General features: G+C 40.4%; 1 protein-coding gene and 3 pseudogenes across 2 annotated transcripts; 2 read left to right on the top strand and 2 right to left on the bottom strand.

Annotated features, from left to right (window-relative positions):
- Positions 1-1,813: 1,813 nt before the first annotated feature.
- On the bottom strand, positions 1,814-4,685 carry LOC103337314 (putative receptor-like protein kinase At5g24010 pseudogene; annotated as a pseudogene). Its single transcript, XR_016123201.1, has one exon. The product of XR_016123201.1 is annotated as a putative receptor-like protein kinase At5g24010 pseudogene (transcript).
- A 6,939-nt stretch (positions 4,686-11,624) lies between these two features.
- On the top strand, positions 11,625-12,829 carry MEE59 (maternal effect embryo arrest 59). Its single transcript, XM_008240472.2, has 3 exons — positions 11,625-12,179; positions 12,319-12,480; positions 12,602-12,829. The coding sequence occupies exons 1-3, from the start codon at positions 11,823-11,825 to the stop codon at positions 12,647-12,649; spliced, it is 567 nt and encodes a 188-aa protein (XP_008238694.2). The 5' UTR covers positions 11,625-11,822; the 3' UTR covers positions 12,650-12,829.
- Positions 12,830-13,455: 626 nt separating this feature from the next.
- LOC148921034 (cytochrome P450 81D11-like) lies at positions 13,456-21,825 on the bottom strand (annotated as a pseudogene).
- On the top strand, positions 14,007-17,782 carry LOC148921035 (uncharacterized; annotated as a pseudogene).
- Positions 21,826-22,462: the final 637 nt, after the last annotated feature.

Below are 22,462 nucleotides of genomic sequence, written 5' to 3'. Positions count from 1 at the left end.
GTGGTGGTGGCGGTGTGAGTGAGGTGATGGAGGTGGTAGAGGAGGTGGTGGTGATGGCAGTGGGGGTGGCTGTGGCGTTGATGACAGTGATGGTGATGATGATGATGCTGGTGATGGTTGTGGTGATGGTGATAGTGGGGGTGATGGTGCAGGTGATAATGGTGGTGGCGGTGGAGATAATGGTGGTGGCAGTGGTGGAGGTAGTGGTGGTGGCAATGATAGTGATGGTGGTGATGGTGGGCCGGTAGTGGGGGTGGTGGTGGTGCTGGGGGTGGCGGTGACGATGATGACTATGGTGGTGGTGGTGGTGATGATAGCCATGATACGATGGTGGTACGTAGTAGTAATGGTGAAATCATATATTGAGAATAAAAATAATATATCTATCAAAATCTCTAAGAGAAACAAAGATTTGTCATGGCCTAAAATTAGTCTATAATCAAACGAAATCCACCACTTTTTGTATTTCCTTTAAAATCAATGAGTTTTTTTAATACACTCAAACTTTTATTTAGTCTTTTAAAGTCATGATTGAATACATCCAAATTTGAATGGAGTTTAAAGAATTTGAATTGAATACACCCAGAATTGTATATACTTCTATGAAATAGTGATTGAATACACTTGAAATTCTAAACTTCTTTAAAATATTTTAGGGTAAATAACTCAAATGGTCTTCAAATTTGTACCCGATTTACATTTTGGTCCCTAAACTAAATTATTCGTTCAAATGGTCCACCAACTCTTTATTAATACTTTGGTCCTACCGTTACATTTTCTGTTAAATTTAGTCATGTGAGCAACACATACTACATTTGTGGGGGTAAATAAGACTTTTGACCTATGTATCACCCCTTTATCACCACTTTATCACCTATGCATCACAACTTTATCACATATTTGGGGAACATAGGACGGTTATTGACGATTTTACCCTTACATTTGACGGCAACATTAACATAATGTAACGTTAGGATCAATAGAGCGATTAATATAGAGTTGATGGATCATTTGAACGAATAATTCAATTGAGGGACCAAAATGTAAATCGGGTATAAGTTTGAGGACCATTTGAGTAATTTACCCAATCTTTTAAAATTTAAAATAAATACACCCCCCTAAGTTCTATAAGATTTAGTCCTCGGAACTTTCTAGCTTCTTACTAGCAAACCCAGAAGCTAACCCTAATTTTGTACGATCTCTTGCAATTTGGGGTTAAAAGTACACATTCTTTGACATCTTGCACTAGCTACCTAATCTTACGTTCTATTTGCATTTACAGAACCTTTTTCACCTTTATACAAAAAAACAAAGAGAAGAATTTCCCCTAAATGTCCCTTGTCATTTCTTTTGGGTAAAGATGAAAACAAAATTAAACAAAACCACTCCAAAATTAGCCGAACCAACAATGTCAAAAAGCTTGCTATTAGACTGTGAAACCTCAACCTGATGACCTAAACTAACTAAAGCATCTGTGCAAGAATTATTTTCCTGATAAATATATGATTGAGTTCCACGATTCATATGAGACATGAGGTTTTTGAGATATGTCTATCCATAATATTTTCCAGGGCATTTAAACATATTTCATAACACTATCAATCACGAGTTTGTGTCTCCTTCAATTTGAATTGTTTTGTATTATCCTACTGCCCAGGGTTTAGGCTAAGAGCATGGCTAGATAGTCTCAGGGAAAAGTATAGAATTTAGCAGGGAGTAATGTATGAACCTAACTAAGACACTCCTCTGGGGTAACAAGGTGAAACTCCCAATCAACAGCAGTTTAACTATCATATAATTTGCTAGCTGCTTCTGTTTATGAACACTTAATACTATTATCACATCTTAAAGATGGGAAAGCAGTTGTAGTACAATAATCAAAGATAGGACTAAAATTAACAAGGCATACCAAACTTAGCTTTTACAGCCTAAAGAAACCTACACAAGGTTAACTAATGTACCTTACAAACTGAACAAATTTATCTGGCATCACCAACTCTCAATAGGGAGAAAACTTCAACTTCTGTTGTATCTAATTCGTCGCCTCCAGGAAGAGCCAGATCATCTATGTTAATCGTGGAGCTAACTGAAGGAAAACGCTGAACATTTGGCAATACAAATGCTGATGAAGCATTGGCTGTGCTGTCTTCATGGGGTTCTCTATGCTTTGCTGTTTGCTGGAGCTGGAATGCATACTCCAAGTCCCACAGCACATCACCCATTGTAGGCCTATCATTAGCATCTTCTTGCAAGCATTTCTCTGCTGTCTCACTAAAATTTCTGAATGAGCTAGGATCAATCTGATTCTTGATTGAAGAGTCAACAATCTGTTCAAGAAACCCTTTCTTCTTGCAAAGCATTCCCCATTCAGCTAAATTCATTTCGTCTCTTGGGAGCATTGTATCAATAGCAGGTCTTGCACATAACACCTCAAGGAGAACCACGCCAAATGCGTAAACATCAGATTTTTCTGTCAACTGTTGGGACATTATGTATTCAGGATCAAGGTAACCAAAAGTGCCTTTAACATTTGTGCTGACATGCGTTTCATCAAGAGGACCAGATCTTGAAAGGCCAAAGTCAGCAACTTTGGCAACATGGTTTTCATCCAACAAGATGTTGGTGGACTTAACATCTCGGTGAATGATTCCCCCAGCTGCACCTCTGTGGAGGTAATGAAGACCCCTTGCTGCACCAATGCAAATTTCAAGCCTTTGCTTCCATGACAAGGGAGGCAAGTTTGAATTATATAAATGATCTCTCAAGCTCCCTTTTTCCATGAACTCGTAGACCAGTATCATCTCAGACCTTTCATCACAGTATCCAATTAAGGAAACAAGATGGCGGTGGCGAATCTGGGACAAAACCATGATCTCTGTTTGAAATTCTGGAAGGCCTTGGCCTGACCCTTGCTCATCTCGTTTACCTCGCTTGACAGCTACATTTCTGCCATTCAACAGAGTTCCCCTGTAGACATTCCCAAAGCCACCCTCACCTATCAACAATTTTGTGTCAAAGTTGTTTGTTGCTTGCTGAAGTTCAGCAAAAGATATCTTCAACCCAAGATTTAGATAATTCATAGGGGAACCAATAATAGTTCCATCAGTCCACCTGCTGTGGGTACTCCCTCCTCCAAATGCAGGCATTGGTGACCATTCCGAAGTTTCAACACGCTTTGCCTTTCTGTATTTCAAACTGAACAAGATTCCGACAATCAGAATGCAGATAAGTGACAGGCCTCCAATAACTGAACCAACCACAAGACCCACCTTTATTTTATTGGGCCCTTTCACATTACAAACTGAAGCTGGAGGGTTACTTAAAGCTGGTCCCTCTATTATCTCCAACATTTCCAGTCCATTTAGAAAGGAATTGTTAGTTGTTGTGTCTATGCTAGGGCCTATGCTGATGTTAATGAATTCAGATCCATTAGAACGTAAAAAATCATAGTAGAAAGGCGAGTACAGGCTACTAAAATCGAAATCGGGTCCACCAACCTTCTTAATGAAGTTTCCATTTGAATACAAGTTGAAGACTAAATTACCAGGCGGACCAATAATGTCACAGAAGTGAACCCGGACAAGGTGTCTAGCATCCGCACTCACATTAAAAGACCAGGTTATGTTGAAGGGTTTGGATAGCCCGTTAGTTCTATCGGTCATCACTTTGGCAGTCAGGTAAACTAAATCTGGAGCAATAAAATCATTATCAGCACCAACGAAACCATCAGATTCTACCGACTGTCTAATAAGCGTCTGTGAGGAGGGTCGGCTATCCTCTGAAGAGTTTGAATTAGACAAATATATATCATCTTGTTCCCATTTTCTCCATAATCTGTCATTATCTGGTGTGATGTTCTGGCCTCCAACATTCACCCTGTAAGTTGTACGTAGAACTAAAGGAAAACTACTGCTGTAATTCTGAGGGCTGAATTTCAAAGGTGCACGGAAGACTTCAATGGCATTTACAAATGCAAAAGATGATCCTTTAGGTGTAAAATATAATTTCAATGAGCCAGGACCAATAGCAAGAAAGAACTCCTCTATCAAAGCAGAGTTGCTACTGTTCTTGGCAGTGAAATTGTTCAACAGTTTGAACCCAAAATTTGAAACAGTAGGAAAAGCCAAAACGTCAAAAAGAGCTGATGAAAGATTAACTGAGGAGGAGAAAGTCAAGAAATGCAGACGGACAATATAAGTACCGTTTTCAGCGATCGTGAACTCATAGTGGGATTGGTTGTAGAAAATTCTTGCTGTTTGGTACAGATTTCGCGATTGGTTGGTGCTTTCAATGGCCCTGCTTTTCTCCGAGTCTGAGCACAAAAAACCAGAACTCGAGTCTGCAGTGAACACCCGGTCATTGAGGTTTACATCAGCTTTAGACCCACAATTGACGAAGTACTTATCAGGTTGCGCATAGGCTAAAGAAAGAAAGTGAAGGGATGAGAAGTGGAGGAGCAAGAAAAACAGAGAAAATAGAGGGATATGGATTTTATGGTTATGAAGGCTTTCCATGAGAATTAATGGAGTTGCTGGATTTTGCTAATTGGTAGCCGAAGGAAAGCTCATCTGAACTGAGTGACAATGGAAATTATGGCAAACAAAGACTTGGTGGAATAGAAAAGTCGCGGACTTTGAAGTTGAAACACCAACCATGCAAATCTGCAGTTAGAAAATTCCAAGCAAAAGTATGGTGGATTTATTTAATTCTCCCTTGTATTTCGTAAACTATGCAAATACAACAGAGGACATTTTGGGTGTTTCAGTTCTTTCTTGTCAAAGAGAGCCACATAATTGACTGAAATATCTTCCACCACCAATAACAAGTTTGATGACTGTCTTTACTGTCTTTTGTGTTTGGATGAGAACAGCAGAAACATCAACGGTCCACAAAAACACTTGACTACATTATTAGGTGTGAAAATACATGTAGGATGACTAAAAATGCCTAGAGGAGGGTGAATAGGTCAATTTAAGATTTTTTATACCATATCTGACCAAATAACTAGAAGCAAATCTAAGCAATGCAAAGAGTCCCACATTGGAATATTACAAGATGTGTAGACTCCCTCTCATCTATAAAAGGAGACCATTCTCAACTTAGGAAGGGATCACTGGGCTGGGCTTCTCACATTACCTTTATATTTGGGTTCAACCTCATGTACAAATGTAAATACACGTTAGTATAATAATGAGAATATCTTCTAAGTAGACGTAGCACGTGGCCCATTCATTAAGAGTTAACCACGTATATCTTGTCTTTTATATATTTATCGCTTGCCCAAATTCTCACACACTTGATGAATATCATGAATGCTAAGGCAATAACATGCAGAAGATGAAGCCTTGCAATGTGGCAGAGGAAAAATATGAAGGACCCAGCTCTTCTACAAACCCTTACCTTTCGGCACCTGGCAACCCAAGGCTGCCAAACAGCAACATATTGCCCAACAATAAGATAAGCATAGTCTTTCTCCTTATTAATATAATGGCAAATAGGCTATCCAATTAAAATAAGCAAAAGCCGTTTTTGTTGCCTACATGCTTTTCAGCAAGTATTACATTTTTATTAAAATTCAACACTTGCCGTTCGGCAATTCAATAAAATATCTATGCAAAGAGGTCTCATGCTTTTCAGTGTACGATAAAAGTTTGCTATCTCAAGATATCTCATATTTGAAGACTCCAGAAGGCATCTGTACCCACAACCAATGACAAGTCTAGGACTTTCCAGCTTGCTAAATTCTCCGTCCCACCATGAATGACACTACTGATTCAGAAGGATTCCAATGTACTGAACGATACACTCATCCAAAGATTGCTCAAGGCACCCAAGAGCCTTGAGAGACCACCACCTCCATGTTGTTCGGTAGCCTTTCCCCCACCGACCCACTGGGGGGACTTGGCCTTTTTATTTGTCGTTTGGAAGCTTCTGACTACTACCATATCTTTTTCATCCTACACTTGTTGCTTGAGAATGCTACTGTCATACATCTCAAAATTTGGGAAATCTTTCAAAGGGAACCAAAACGGCACCCAAGGACCCAAGTCAAGGACGAAATCATCATTAGCAAATCCAACTGCCGTTCGGCACCGCCCGTGCTCAAACAACCACGAAGCTCCGCTGCACTACCATGTTGGTCAGAAGCCCTTTAGGGAACGGTCCATCCAAATGGCAAAACATGGAGATTAGATGAAGAGCATGTTACCGACTCCTCCATGCTGTACGGCACCCCAAATGGTTGAAGCTCCAATATGTCTCACAGAACCATGTTCACTTCAAATGGATAAGCATGTACCATTTTGCACTTCTTTGAAGGAGAAAAAATATGGACAACATGGGTAGCAACAACTACATCCCAATGGCACCTATGTGCTAAAGCCAATTGCCAAACGGCAATTAAACAAAAAAGAAAGATACAAGGTGCCCTAGACTTTCTGCGAATTATCGTTCGGCACCTTCCTTGGAAAGCATTACTGGAGGGATTCCATGTTGCATACTTTACTAAAAAGATAAGTGATATCTTCCACATCCCTTTATATCATATGTTATACTATATAAAGCTTCAGACTTTTATCAATATAACTGTCTAATCATATCAAAATGATAACCACCAAAAGGCACTCAGCCATGCAGCTACATAAAAAGCTAAGAGATTCCTACTGTATGGCACCATGCCAAACGATTGATCAAGACATCTAAGCCGAGCTAGTCTCCTCATCGGCAACGCTCGAATCTGATGTCGGCTCGAAAGGTGTTAACGGCAACTTGCCGTCGGCAAAACATCCATGTCCACCTTCTTAGGGAAGGGTCAAAGTAGCCCCGCCGAACGGTACTACAAGCCAAAAAGTCTAGGATAATGGGATCCAATCAGAAAACTGGGTGCGTAATCGGCAACCCAAGATGTGAAAGCATGGCACAATAAGACATGCTGTCCGGTATCTATTCTATGCCATAAGCTCCATCATGCCATCATAATGGCTATCTACCAATCGACAACACAGCACCCCCATGGAGTTTTCTCATCCAAGCCACCACAGAATGCCTCGACGTCAAAATGCTCGGCAATATAGTGCTTGCAGCTTTGGACTTCCGCGATTTCCCATCAATGCCCAAGAGAGGATGAGAACTCATTATTCACGGCTGGAAAATCAATATTGCCAAACGGCACTCGGCAGTCCTTGTGTGACCTCTTCTCCATCTCTCCATTACTGTTCGGTAGGTTCAGACAATTGGGCCAAGAGGCACGGACAGACCACTACCACACGATAACCCTTCTTACAAAAGTATCACCCTGTTGGAATTATAAGAAGAGCCTATTACATGGATGACTCTATAAATATCTGCAAGTCTCATTATGCCGAACGACACCCCAACATTCTCAAAAATTGAAGGGCCCTATCGGTAGTCAAAATCATCTACCCACGACCGAATTATATGGGCTTCATTGCTCAGAGCCATATTGAGTTAATAGTGGCCCCAGCCACCTCTCAAAATCAAAAAAGGGCACATGCATGGGTTCATCCAAAATAAGCACTAAATGCCTTATTAAAGTCTTCGGTAGTAACCACTAATCTAGTGGAGGCCCACCTGTGGCACTTGGCGTTCATGCCAACACAACAAAAAAAACCCAAGATTATTAGCCATCGGCAATAGTCATTGGTAAAGATTATCGGCATATACGCTAAAAGCAAAAAACTCAAGACTATTAGCCATCGGCAATGGCCTTCAGCACCCGCCATTATTCGACAAGAGTGATGTCTTCGCACCCCGTCATTATTAGGCGCGAGTGATGCCTTCGGCACCCCGCCATCATTCGGCTCGAGTGGTGCCTACGGCACTATCATCATTCGGCGCCTACGGCACCCTGTCATCATTCGGCACGAGGATGCCTTTGGCACCTTGTCATTATTAGGCGCGAGCGATGCCTTTGGCACCCCGTCATTATTCGACGCAAGCGATACCTTCGGCACCCGCCATCATTCAGCGCAAGTGATGCCCACGGCACCCGCCATCATTCGACGAGAGCGATGCCTTCAGCACCCGCCATTATTCGACGAGAGCGATGTCTTTGTGCCCGTCATTATTAGGTGCGAGCGATGCCTTCGGCACCCGCCATAATTCAGCGCAAGTGGTGCCTACGGCACCCCATCATCATTCGACGAGAGCGATGCCTTCAATACCCTATCATTATTCGATGCGAGCGATGCCTTAGGCACCCCGTCATTATTAGGCTCGAGCAATACCTTCGGCACCCCGTCATCCAACAGGCTATCATGTCATCCTGCATCCAACTTTGCATGACTTCCAAATATTCGTAAAGGCATGTGTCACCTTGCATGGTGTTATTGCATATCACATGCATATGTAATGTCGGAAGAAAGAAGCAAATGAAGGCCACTTTGCATGAGGATTATTGCATATGCAGGTAACCCATAAGCCACTGGGTTACCAAACGGCAATTTCAAGAAATTCAGAAATCTAGGATGGAAAAGTCAAAGTGTCGTTCGGCACCCCATCCACCAAGCACCACTTGTTCAAACCAAAAGACAACTACGCTTGCTTCCAATTCTAAACTCAGAAATCAAAGAACCATGCTTGCATGCTGCTTATTCATGGGATATCGAACGGTAATTTAAGTGCGGCCCTTTAATGGCCACATAAAATTACCAAACGGCAACATCAGAAAAGTCTACTCACAGCTCCAAGAGCTATAACAAACGGCAACATCCACACCACACTACTTGGAAGAAGACTAAGACATTGCTTAGTCAATGCATTGAAAATTACAAGTCCTCAACCAAGAAATACCTCCTTACTTGAGAACTTAGAGGACTTCTGTTTATACCATATTTGACTAAGCAACTAGAAGCAAATCTAAACAAGGCAAAGAGTCCCACATTAGAATATTACAAGATGTGTAGACTCCCTCTCATCTATAAAAGGAGACCACTCTCCACTTAGGAAGGGATCACTGGGCTGGGCTTCTTACTTGTTACCTTTATATTTGGGTCCAACCCCACGTACAAATGTAAATACACATTAGTATAATAATGAGAATATACTTCTTTGTGGATGTAGCCCATTCATTAAGGGTGAACCACGTATATCTTGTCTTCTGTATATTTATCGCTTGTCCAAATCCTCACACACTTGGTGAAGGTCCTCACCTTCCCCCATCATCCATCATACTTTATCACTAAGTTGGGCTCAAAAGTGCCGAACCATTTTTGAGCGTCAACAAAGATTATAATCAAATAAATAAAATAAACTTTGGTAGCAGGATTGATATGGCTTATCAATCCTGAGAGGTGCTGAACATAAAATAAAGAAACACGCAGAGAATTATTTTACGTGGTGAAACCCCACCTCTGGGGAAAATCCACGGGACTCCTCAGTCTAACACAAATCCATTATAGAACAATGATTACAAGAAGTACTCACAGGCTTATCCTAGACACATTCTAGATAATGTTTACCGACTTCTTCGTAACTCAACTTCTGTCACGGGATGATCTTCGACACTCCTTATGTTGAATGCAATACTGGTCGCTTGCTGGAGGAAAACCGCCACCATGGTCTTGGTGCCCTCAACCGTATGAGTCACCAATCAATGCAAATGAATGCAATACGAATGATTAAAGTGTTTGATACATCACCAAGTAAATATGGAACACTTGATGATTTATCTCAAATATATGCACATCAGCTTTCTTAGGAATTTTAGATGCTCAAACAAACTATAGGAAAACTGTGCCACACAAAGAAGCACAACATCTTCTTATACAAACCACAATCTCCTTTTTGCAAGAGAATAGCACCAAGCCACGTGCTCAATCACTTGCCATTAATCATATTTGATTCACTTAAAATCCTACATCAATTCGTCAGCCCATGCAAAACTTCCTATCATGAATATAAGATTTAGATGCCTTGTGAATCACAGACCCAAACTTCCTATATGGTTCTAAGTAATGACGCCAAACAGGAGACCACAAATTCTATTCAATCATGAATATCATATTTGATCCAATATGGACTCTAAGTGATTGACACCAAAATAGCCACTCTTTTATGGAGAACCAATATCTCATCAAACAAATTAATTAGACCAAACAAAGATAATATTTTAACTTAAATCAAAATAGAGTTCAAATAGGAAAGTAATCTCAAGAGATAAAATCTAATCCTATTAAAAATAAGATTAACATAAAAATACTTGAGTGAAAAAACTCCAACTAGGAATCCTATAATGAATGCATGATTATGTCATTATTTATCTGAAATCAAGTTTCTCATATCGGTCAAATTATGTCTCGAATGTATGGGGTTGAATGAGTTGTGCCAACACGTCCAGTAACAGTTCTTCACACACTAATTTTCAACCTATGCTAGAGTCTAAGAAATGACAACACTATTTTCATACTAACAAGGTGCCTACATGAATAAAAGTCAATGAATCTATACTAACGTCAAACCAACATAACACAACAGAACAGAACAGTAAGCCTTTTAACTTAAGCCAGTTTTACATTATCCGGAATGGAAATTATTAGGAAAGTCTCCTTTCCTAGAAGTAGGAACTTCGAATTTCCTGTCAGTCAAAGTTTGCTATGTGTATAGAGATTTTACTTCTTGTGTTTTTGATGGTTTATGCGTCAAGCTGTGATTGCAGTAGCAGTGTCCATCTAGAATTAATTAGTACCAAAGCTTGATTTTGAGAATACTTATCTGGAAAATGTGATTGAATCACCATCAGCCCTTAGGGGCACATCATCTTCCGCAGGAGAGAAGCTACTACAATAAGAGGCAAACGCTGAGAACTGGGTAATTCCAACTCCAGCAAAGCAATTGTTGCACTTTTTCCTCGTATGGCTCTCTGTTTAGTCAATTTGCTGAAGGCTCAAATGCATATTCTAGGTCCCAAAACACTATCTCACATAGTAGGCCTCTGAGGAGCATTTGTCTCATTGCCTGTAAACATATCTGGGCTGCTTCACCCAATATTCTCAATGAACTTTGGTTAATTGTTAATCTTACCAACAAGCATAGGATGATGACGTTTTCAAGCTACCCTTTTCTTTGCCAGAGCCTTTTCCATTCAGCCAAGTTTACCCTCCTTCCTCTGACTCTGAGATGAGTTAATAAAGGCTGGCCAAGCCCAAAGACAGCACCTTTAGCCAGATAATGATCATCAAGTAAGATGTTTCTTAACTTTACATGAAAGAATCAGCGAAGGTGCTGTCTCTGGGCTGAACCAGTATACAAATCAAGTCTTTTTGCTCCCTAAAATATCTGGAAGGTGTTTCAGAATTGAATCATAGAGATGACCTCTCAAAATCCCATACATTCTTAAAAATTTCAAACCTTTTATCACAAACAATCCATACCCCACTTAAAGAAACAACAAGAAGAAGAAGATTACAGATTTCAGAGATGGAAGAAACCGAAATGAAAAAACAGAGATAGAGCAGAAACGACATATTGACATGTCGTTTATGTTGGCAAACCAAGAAGACTCGGGCCTCAGATTTCAGAGAAGACAGAAAGTGGGCCCATATGAGATAAAGATACCAGGTGAGAATTTCAGGCCCACTCAGATTCAGAGCACACGCCATTCATCCATCCACAGAAACTGGTCGATCTCTCTCAGCAAAGCGGTTTCAGACTCAGTTATTGGCCCATAGTTTCAGCTTCTTCCGACTTCACCTGCCATTCTTCACTTCATTGCTTTTGTACTATATAAACACACGAGAGAGCAGAGCACCATCATCAAACAATTTCAAACAAACTAAAAGAAGAAAAAGATAAAAACTTTAATCATGGTGGGGCACAGGACGGCAACAAAGCCAAGCCGGAGCGACGAGGTGTTGGAAGCTGATGAGCAGCTCAAGATCGCCAACCAGATCAGAGCTCAGTTCGACTCTGCAGCCCCAAAGCGACCCATCAAGCCAAATAGAAGCGAGCCCGATTCTTCATCATCATCATCAACACCAAACCCAGTTGACTATTCCATCGTTGACCAACCCAACATTCCAGAGCTCGACAAGTTCCGTTCTCTCCAATCTCGATCCCCTGTTATACTCTCATCAGCAGAGGGAGCTACCACAGTACAAGATGAGTTTGTGGACACAGAGTACTACAAGGAACTCAATTCCATTGACAAGCAACATCACATGGTTCTAAATTCTCTGATCTCTCTCTTTTCTTTTCTTTTTCAAAGTTTTGAGTTATAAAAAAAAAAAAATTAATGTGTGCTCTGTTTTTGAACGATTTAATTGGGTCTGGTTTTGATTTAAATTGAACTGAAATGGACAGACTGGAAGTGGGTTTATAAAGGTCGTAAGAGAAGGGGGAAGCGACTTTGATGGGTTGGATCTTCAGCTGGCTCAGAGCCATGATGATGTCATAGTGGGATTGATGAAGATCAGAAGCAACCCTGCAACAAATGACTGGGTTCCCCGGACTGATGAAGATGAGGCATGGATTTAGATCGTTAATTACTTAATTACCATTGTTATTGTGTCATTAATTAAAGAGAAGATCACCATATTAATTTACGTGTAATCAAGAAGTACCCTGTTTTCTGCTCTGTGATCAGGTCCTTGTTAACTCCTCAAAGCCAAATCGGAGTGAGAGCTCTTATTAGATCTCTGCATTGATAAGGAGAAGGCTTGGAACTCTCACATTCATGAATAAATTTCCTTTGAAATTCAATTCAAGCACCGACTTTGGGACTGGTTTTTCTTGTTCTTCTTTGTTTAAAGGAGTTGTAGGTTGTTCTTATCCATTTCCATAGTTAATGTTATTATATTCAGTTGATGTGTCATTATGAGAACGATGGATAAGTTGAAAACTTGTAGACGACAGGAAAAAGAACAGAAAGAGTATTATATTTAGGCCACCTAACCTGTAATCAATTATTTTTTAGGCGCGAGATGAGATTGCTTTCTTCTTTTTCTTAATGCGCAACGCAACCAACGTAAAAGGTGGCAAAGAAAATTTATTCTTTTCGGAAAAATAATTGGTGAGTTTGAGTGGTACTAAATCAATATAATACTTGAATATATATTTTAGAGAGAGAGCATGATTGTAAATGTAGATTAAAAAAAAAAAAAAAAAAAACATAGAGAGCATGATTGTAGATGTTCTCATAAATTAAACTTTAACGAATTGAGTTATCAATCTTAATTAAAGTTTGACCAAAAACACAACCTTAAATAAGGTGGTTTTCTTTTATTAAATCCCGGAATTAGATTAAATTTTAATTATGGTCCTCACAACATGTGCTCATCAATTAGCCTTTGGCCCAACTTCACCACCCTGTTCTCATAAGCATCACTTCACTCCCAATCCCAACTCAATAAATGGAGAAGAAGTCAGCTGCGTTCGCCCCCACAATATGAGCAAAAGGTGTCCTTCAATTCATACATCTAGTATCAACCATGTCAACCACTACTTCGTGACTCTCTCCCAGTCAAAGCATTGGATCAACGGCCCCAAAGTCAAGCTCACCACACGTTGCGCCATGCCCGTTCCAGGGCAAGCCCTCCTTCCAAATCCAAACGGAATGAATTTGTGCGACAAATCCTCACCGTTTTCAAATCTCTCCGGATTGAAGCTTTCCGGATTATCCCACAACTTATGGTCTCTTTGCATGGCCCATGCATTTACCAACACCGTCGTGCCAAGTGACACTTCGAATCCTCCAATTGTGCAATCGCCGGATGAAAAATGTGGTACTAATAGTGGGACCGGTGGATACAACCGGAGAGTCTCGTTGATGATACTTTATAAGTAAGGTAGTTTGGAGATGTCTTGTTCATTCACTAAGCATTCTTGGCCAACTTGGGCATCTAATTCAACTCTGGCCTTTTTTGTTGAGGAGCGTAAAATCCCAACTAAATCAACGTGATTGATTCTGAATATTAATCATTGATCTGTACAGATATTTAGTTTATTTTCTTCTTTTTATGTAGACGTGTATATTAAGGAATGATTCATTTATGCTAGTTTTCAGCACCCTAATTGGCTATTGTATTTGTATAAAGATTCTGTACCTCATTCTATTTTTATCATCAATACATACGAATTATCAATTCTTTCATGGTATCAGCAGTCTAAGGTTACCTACACAAACCCAAACCCTAGCCTGTCCTCTCGCTAACCTCCATAGCGATCAACGACAGCAAATCATCTCAAGCCTCAGCCAAGCCTGAGCAACCCAAAATTGATTCTCAAGCCTCAGCCAAGCCTGAGCAACCCAAATATGATGATCCTAATGATTCTCTCTACCTCCATCACTCTGATCAACCAGGGGTTGTTCTTGTCACACAACTCCTGAATGACGAAAATTATCCAACCTGGAGTCGCTCCATGCTCATGGCGCTCAACACCAAAAACAAAGAAGGTTTCGTCGATGACACCCTCAAGAAGCCTCTACATGGTTCTTCCACAACTCTCCAACAGTGGACACTTTGTAACAATCTCGTCAAGAGCTGGCTCCTCAATTCCATCTCCCCGGATATTGGTGCTAGCATCATTTATAACGATGTTGCGTCCGACATATGGAATGATATGAAGGAATGATTCTCTCACGCTAATAGTGTGCACCTTTTTCATATTGAGCAAGAAATTCATGACTGCGTTCAAGGAAGCATGACCATCGGTGCCTATTACACCAAGTTGAAGGGCTTATGGGATGCGAGAGATGCACTTTGCTCTCTTCCATCTTGCAACTGCGGAGCAGCCAAAAAGATGTTCCAATTCCACCAACACCAAAAGACCATGAAATTCCTTATAGGATTAAATGACGTATACACTGGAGTTCGAGGACAAATCCTATTGATGGACCCATTTCCTGTAGTCAACAAAGCTTTTTCCCTTATTACTCAGGATGAAAAGCAACGAGCAGTTTCTACTTGTTAAATAACTCGCCTTCTAGATCTTGTTCTTTGATGTAACCAACGGCAATAGACTAAACTAGCAAATATTAAAACACTTAGAAACATGCAAGAATTATACTGGTTCGGCAGAACTTTTGCCTATGTCCAGTTGTGATTTCTCTAGGTAGAGAAATCACCGCTCCTTTGATTAATAATAGAGATTACAAAACTTTTGCAACCCTAGAACTAATCTCAAAACTCTTGGCTGTCTCTGGCTGTTTTTCCTCTTTTTAAAATAAGCCTTGCCACACCCTATTTATAGATATAGAGTTGGCTTACATGTCCCAAGGCTGATTGGATTCCTATTCCTAAGTAGATTAGGAAATTACACTTATCCAAATCCTAATAGACTTCTAGAAATCCAAACCTGAATTGAATAAGGAAAACTGAAATTCTTCCTAATCCCTCTAGGACAAGAATTGGTATACCTCTAATTTTCCTAAAACAATCCTAAACCAACTAGGACATATTTGACGAGCCAAAATCCTAACAATTTCCACCTTGGTGAGTCAAACCAAGTCTTGATCGTTGCACCCCAGAGTATCTTTGAACCTCTTTGAAGCAGCTCTGGAAATCTTCAAGAGTCTTCACCTTGGCAATCTTCTTCTTGCCTCATTGCACCTCAAGTGAGGAGGTGCTCCACTTTAATCAATCAACGAGATTGATCAAGTTCAAGCAATGCTTGAACTTCTTGGCCGGCACTATCTTTGTAAGGAAATCTGCAGCATTGTCATCTGTATGAATCTTTTCAATCCAAATCTCCTTAGACTTCACCCAATTTCTAATTCTGTGATATCTTGCTTCAATGTGCTTTGATCTTCCATAAAAAACTTGATTCTCTGCCAAGTGAATGACACTTTGACTATCACACTTCAGCTTCACACAATCTTGGGTGATTCCCATTTGACTTACCAAGCCATTAAGCCAAATTGCTTCCTTTCCAGCTTCGGCCAATGCAATATACTCTGCCTCTGTGGTCGATAATGCTGTAATTGGTTGCGTAGTGCTCTCCAACTGATCGGTCCTCCTGCGCATGTAAACACATAACCAGAAGTTGACATTCTCTTGTCCAAGTCCCCTGCATAATCAGCATCCACATATCCCAACACCCTTGCATTTTCTTTTTGCTTCTCAAACATAATCCTTTGTCGCCAAGAACCCTTCAAATAACGCAAAATCCACTTGACTGCATCCCAATGTTGCTTTCCTGGATTTCCCATGTATCTGGAAACGACACTGATTGCTTGAGCTATGTCTGGACGTGTGCATACCATTGCATACATAAGGCAGCCCACGACATTAGCATAAGGAACCTTCTCCATTACTTGCTGCTCTTCCTCGGACTTAGGACACTGTTGCCCACTTAACTTAAAGTGAGCTGCCAAAGGAGTCGAAACTACCTTTGCTTCTTGCATGTTGAACTTTTCAAGAACCTTCTGAATACACTTGACTTGTGATATCCAAATCCTTCTAGCGGTCCTATCTCTCTGAATTTCCATGCCAAGGATCTTCTGTGATGCACCTAGATCCTTCATGTCAAACTCCTTGCTCAACATCTTTTTCAAGTCTTGAATTCTAGATTTGTCTTGACAAGCGATTAGCATGTCATTCACATATAGCAATAGCAATATGATCATCCCATCTTGGAACACATGATAGTACACATCCAGTTGTGATTTCTCTAGGTAGAGAAATCACCGCTCTTTTGATTAATAATAGAGATTACAGAACTTTTGCAACCTTAGAACTAATCTCAAAACTCTTGGCTGTCTCTGGCTGTTTTTCCTCTCTTTAAAATAAGCCTTGCCACACCCTATTTATAGATATAGAGTTGGCTTACATGTCCCAAGGCTGATTGGATTCCTATTCCTAAGTAGATTAGGAAATTACACTTATCCAAATCCTAATAGACTTCTAGAAATCCAAACCTGAATTGAATAAGGAAAACTGAAATTATTTCCTAATCCCTCTAGGACAAGAATTGGTATATCTCTAATTTTCCTAAAACAATCCTAAACCAACTAGGACATATTTGACGAGCCAAAATCCTAACACTACTCATGCCCTCGGAAAAACACCAGCCACTGACGTCGCAGCCTTCATGGTCCTCAAAATTCTGGTAGAAATTTCTCACCTAAAAACCCTCATCTTAAGTGTGAACGTTGTGATGCCACAGGACACAACTATGATACATGTCGAGAACATCTTAAATGTGATTATTGTGGCTGGCGTCGGCACACCATTGACCAATGCCGCAAATTGAAGAAGGCTCAATCCACTGGCGGCAACAGTAATTCTCAAGGTCGTCGGGGGTCATTTTCTTCTTTGGTCCATCATGTTGATGCCACTCCTGTGGCCACTGCAGCTCCTCCATCATACAACTTTACCGCAGCACAATACCAGAGTTTCCTTGCTCTCCTCAATCAAAACAAACCCACAATTTTGGCTAATCATGTTAACACTGCTTCTAGCACCAGTGATCTCTCAGGTAACACCTTATGTGCCTCTGCTTTCGTTAGTGGACTCAACTGGATTTTTGATACTGGTGCCACCGATCACATGGTTTGTTCGCCTAAGTTGTTGACTACATACACTCCAGTCTCTAATCGTCAAGTGTACCTTCCTGATCATGCCCTTGTCAATGTCACCCACATCGGCACTATCCGTTTCTCGGATGATTTTATTCTTCATAATGTGCTTTGTGTTCCCTCATTTAGATTAAATTTAATCTCTGTGAGCAAGCTCACCAAAAGCTCCTATTGTCTTGCAATGTTCACTAATGAATCTTATATTGTTCAGGATCGACGTTCGGGGAAGATGATTGGGACGGGAACTGAGAGGGAAGGTCTCTACTTTCTTGATACTGCGAAGACAGCTGGGTGCAATTTCGTTTTAGCCCTTGTTCCTTCTTCTTCTCAACTTTGGCATCAACGCCTTGGTCATCTTTCAAATAAAAGCCTACGTGCTCTTTCCCTTTCTGTTAAAAACATGAAATTTTGTGACATTGATGATTGTTTGGTTTGTCCTTTAGCTAAACAAACTTGCCGTCCTTTTCCTTTGAGTTATATTAATTCATTTGCACCATTTGAATTAATTCATGTTGATATTTGGGGTGGTTATCATGTCCCTTCCATCACTAAGGCACAATACTTCTTAACCATTGTAGATGATTACTCCAGATGTACATGAGTTTATTTAATGCACCACAAATCAGATGCACGCCAAAAGCTCACTACCTTTGTCAATCTTGTTGAAACACAATTCTCTTCCCATGTTAAAATTGTTCGCAGTGATAATGGACTTGAGTTTCTAATGACACAATTTTTTTATGATAAAGGAATTTTACGTCACACTAGTTGTGTCTCCACTCCACAGCAAAATGGAGTAGCTGAAAGAAAACACCGACATCTTCTCAATGTTGCCCGAGCTTTACTCTTCCAAGCCAAACTTCCTAAGAAATTTTGGGGGGATGCCATACTCACTGCCACATATCTTATCAACCGCACTCCTATACAAGTTCTTAAAGGAAAAACTCCCTACGAAATCCTTTTTCGAAAACCCCCAGTCTATGACCACTTAAGGGTTTTTGGTTGTTTGTGCTTTGCCTCTACTCATCATCTACGTCCAACCAAATTTGATGCTAGGGCCACACGTTGCATTTTTCTTGGTTACCCATATGGCACAAAGGGCTATCGGGTTTATGATCTCAATACGGGTAAAATTTTTCTTTCTTGGGATGTCATCTTTCATAAAACTACTTTCCATTTTCCATCTTCCGCTACCGACTCTTCTCTCGTCTTCCCAACTTCTCATCCCACCCATTTTGATGATGCCCCAACTCCTGGACTTAATTCTCCTAGTTCCACTTCAGCGCTGACCTTGTCTTGGAAGTGTCCAAGCGCTGACCTTGCGCTGAAACACTTCACCGCCCCTAAGCTTCCAATACGACCTTGCGCTTCCGACAAAGATCGACTTTACCATTCCAAAGCACCTAATCTTGCACTTCCAAAGACTGATCTCGTGCTTCCAAAGCACCTCCATCTCCTTTTGCACGGTGTCTCTACCACGGCGTACCACGAGCCCGATTATCTTGGCAGTATCATGTCAACATAAAATTACTTGCCTGGTCTCTCCCATCATCTAACTCGGCGTCAATTAAACCCCAAGGCACCAAACATCCTCTCTCTCATGTCCTTACATATGATTGCTTGTCCCCACACCATCGTGTTTTTAGTGCTTCTCTTTCAGCGGTCAAAAAACCCACCTCTTATGTTCAAGCAGCTCATGACCCTCAATGGCGTCATGCCATGACCCAAGAATTGGTTGCCCTCGAAGCTAATGGTCAATCTTTGCCCCCCGGCAAGAAACCATTGGTTGTAAATGGGTTTACAAGGTCAAACTCCATCCTGATGGTTCTCTTGATCGGTATAAAGCACATTTGGTGGCAAAAGGCTATAGTCAGGTTGAGGGTTTGGACTACCGGGAAACTTTTGCCCCTGTTGCAAAGCTTGTCACCTTCCACCTCCTTCTCGTCGTTGTTTCCACGCGTCGTTGGCATCTTCATCAGCTTGATTTCAATAATGCTTTCCTCAATGGTGATCTTGATGAAGATGTTTATATGCATCTCCCTCTTGGATTCGGACAAAAAGGGGAGACTCGTGTATGCAAGCTTCATAAATCCTTGTATGGACTCAAGCAAGCTTCACGTCAATGGTTTATTAAACTTTCCACATCCCTTAAGCAAGCGGTCTATCATCAATCGAAGGCAGATTATTCATTATTCGTCTGAACCCGAGGTAACACATTCACTGCCTTACTCATCTATGTGGATGATATCATTTTAACAGGGAATAGTTTACAAGACATTGAAGCAACCAAGTCATATACAAGACATTGAAGCAACCAAGTCATACTTGCTGCAACAATTCAAATTGAAAGACCTTGGTCAACTGAAATATTTTCTTGGCATCGAGATTGCTCATTCTAGCAAAGGCATAGCCCTTTCACAACGCAAGTATGCCCTTGAAATACTAGAGGATGCAGGACAGCTTGGTGCAAAACCAGCCGATTCACCCATGGAGCAGAACTTGTCCCTTAGCAAACATAATGGCGACTACATTGATGATCCATCTTCGTATCGAAGGCTTGTGGGGAGGCTGATCTATTTTACAATTACCCGGCCTGACTTGGTGTATGCTGTTCACACTCTAAGCCAGTTCATGGATAAACCACGAACACCACACCTAGAGGCAGCTTATCGGGTTTTGCGCTATGTCAAACGTGCACCAGGGCAAGGTATTTTTCTTTCTGTCAACAGTCCAATTCAATTAAATGCTTTTTGTGATGCGGATTGGGCTCGATGTCGTGATACTCGACGTTCTACTACCGGGTATTGTGTATTTCTTGGCAAGTCTTTGGTTTCTTGGAAGACCAAGAAGCAAACCACAATATCCCGATCTAGTGCGGAAGCTGAATATCGTTCCATGGCTGCCGCTTGTTGTGAAATTACTTGGTTACGATATATTTTGCATGATTTAGGCATTAAGCATTCACATGCAGTCAAGTTATATTGTGACAACCAAGCAGCGCTCCACATTGCTTCTAATCCAGTATTCATGAACGGACTAAACACATTGAAATTGATTGTCATCTGGTGAGAGAAAAGGTTCAAAGTGGAATGATCAAAACGGCTCATATTTCCACCTTACAACAACCAGCAGACATATTCACAAAGGCCGTAAGTCTTCCACAATTTGCGATTTTACTTAGCAAGTTAGGAATCATCAACATGCATTCCAACTTGAAGGGGAGTGTCGAGGAGCGTAAAATCCCAACTAAATCAACGTGATTGATTCTGAATATTGATCATTGATCTGTACAGATATTTAGTTTATTTCCTTCCTTTTATGTAGACGTGTATATTAAGGAATGATTCATTTAGGCTAGTTTTCAGCACCCTAATTGGCTATTGTATTTGTATAAAGGTTCTGTGCCTCATTCTATTTTTATCATCAATACATACGAATTATCAATTCTTTCATTTTTTTTAACACATGCGGATGGTTAAGGAGATTGGACATAGCCCATTCCAATGTGACCGCCGCTAATAACAATATCAATAACACATATGTCTTCTCCGCCGACTTCACCACCTTCTACTCATACCCTCCGCAGAAAATATTAATCCAATGAAAAACATCTCCTTGCTTCGGTAACGTAGTATACGCAACGGCCTATTCCATGATCTCTATGAACCAGTGGCGGATCTGTGTGAAGGGCAGGGTGGGTGCCCGCCCATCCAAAGATTTTTTTATTATTTAAAAACCTATATATGTTATATGGGTAGCCCAAGTTTAAAAGCGTAAAAGCTAACCCAATATACACACACGCCCATCCAACTTCAAAGTGGTCCCAGCTTTTGTCTATTTTCCTTTGGTACACCAACTTTTCTCCTTTTTCTCTCTTCTATTCTACAGACCCACCGAGGATAACAACATCATCCTTTTTCCTTCTTTATTTTCTGCATCTTTCTATTATACTGGCTGGGCAGTGGGCAATTTACTGGCTTGTCCTCTCCTTTCTATAACAACAAGAAGTAATTTCTAATTCTCTCATTTTCTATATATCTTTAATTATAGTTTTAATTTAAAACTTAATATTTTAAAGTTTTATTAATGTATAGATGTATTTGAGGGTAAGGCTTATTACGTTCCCCTAACTAGGTGTATCTTTTTCTGATTATTAATGAAATTCACTCATACCGTCAAGTTTAATATGTAAATTCGGCCCAATTGGCTTTCTTCGCCACTGCTATGAACCGCCTGGCCTCCTCTTTGTCTGCCACGTCATCGTCCCCGTAGTACATCTTCCTTGCCACCATTGTCATTGTGATATTATACGCAGGCCGGACATAAGAGACTTAAGCCCCACGCGTTTTGTGAGAGCTGCACGTAAACCTGGCCCTTGGTCATTTCAGTCTTTGGCGAATGCGTTGAAGCGGGCGGAGGAGAAGATCTCGATGGCGCGATGCTGGCAGAGGTTGCGATGGTCTCCATATGGGGCAGTGATAACGGTGGTGTGGTTGTAGTTTAAAGGGCTTGTCCAATATAGGCCCTTATATTTTCTATTTCCTAGACATATACCCATCATTCTATAAATCTATATTTAAAACCCAATTTCAAATTTAAATGACCAGTAGGATATAAGAGGTCATAGTATTCCTACGTTTTTACATCATTGCCACTAAACTTCATATTTTATTTATAATTTATTTCAAGCATTTTATTAACTACCATAATTGTAATTAATACTCCCTATTAATAGCATATCAATCACCCCATTTCTTTTGGTTACTATTCTCTCTAACATATCGCCCATTGCAAACCAAATATATATATATATGTAAATTACATATCCAATAATGTACCTATGAAAAATATAAATATAAATATATACGTATAAAAATATAGGTATATTATTTACCAAAAAAAATTTACAGAAAAATAAGTACATGAAAA

The sequence above is a fragment of the Prunus mume genome, linkage group LG1 (assembly GCF_029339155.1).
Source record: "Prunus mume cultivar Tortuosa linkage group LG1, ASM2933915v1, whole genome shotgun sequence".
NCBI classification, from domain to species: domain Eukaryota; kingdom Viridiplantae; phylum Streptophyta; class Magnoliopsida; order Rosales; family Rosaceae; genus Prunus; species Prunus mume.
Note: the sequence above shows the minus strand (reverse complement) of the source record. Positions and strands in the feature narration are given on the sequence as shown.

Coding starts and splice junctions, on each gene's coding strand:
- MEE59 (XM_008240472.2), top strand. CDS start 11,823: ATGGTGGGGCACAGGACGGCAACAAAGCCAAGCCGGAGCGACGAGGTG. Junction 12,180..12,318: donor TTGACAAGCAACATCACATG/GTTCTAAATTCT, acceptor TGAAATGGACAG/ACTGGAAGTGGGTTTATAAA. Junction 12,481..12,601: donor CCCGGACTGATGAAGATGAG/GCATGGATTTAG, acceptor CTCTGTGATCAG/GTCCTTGTTAACTCCTCAAA.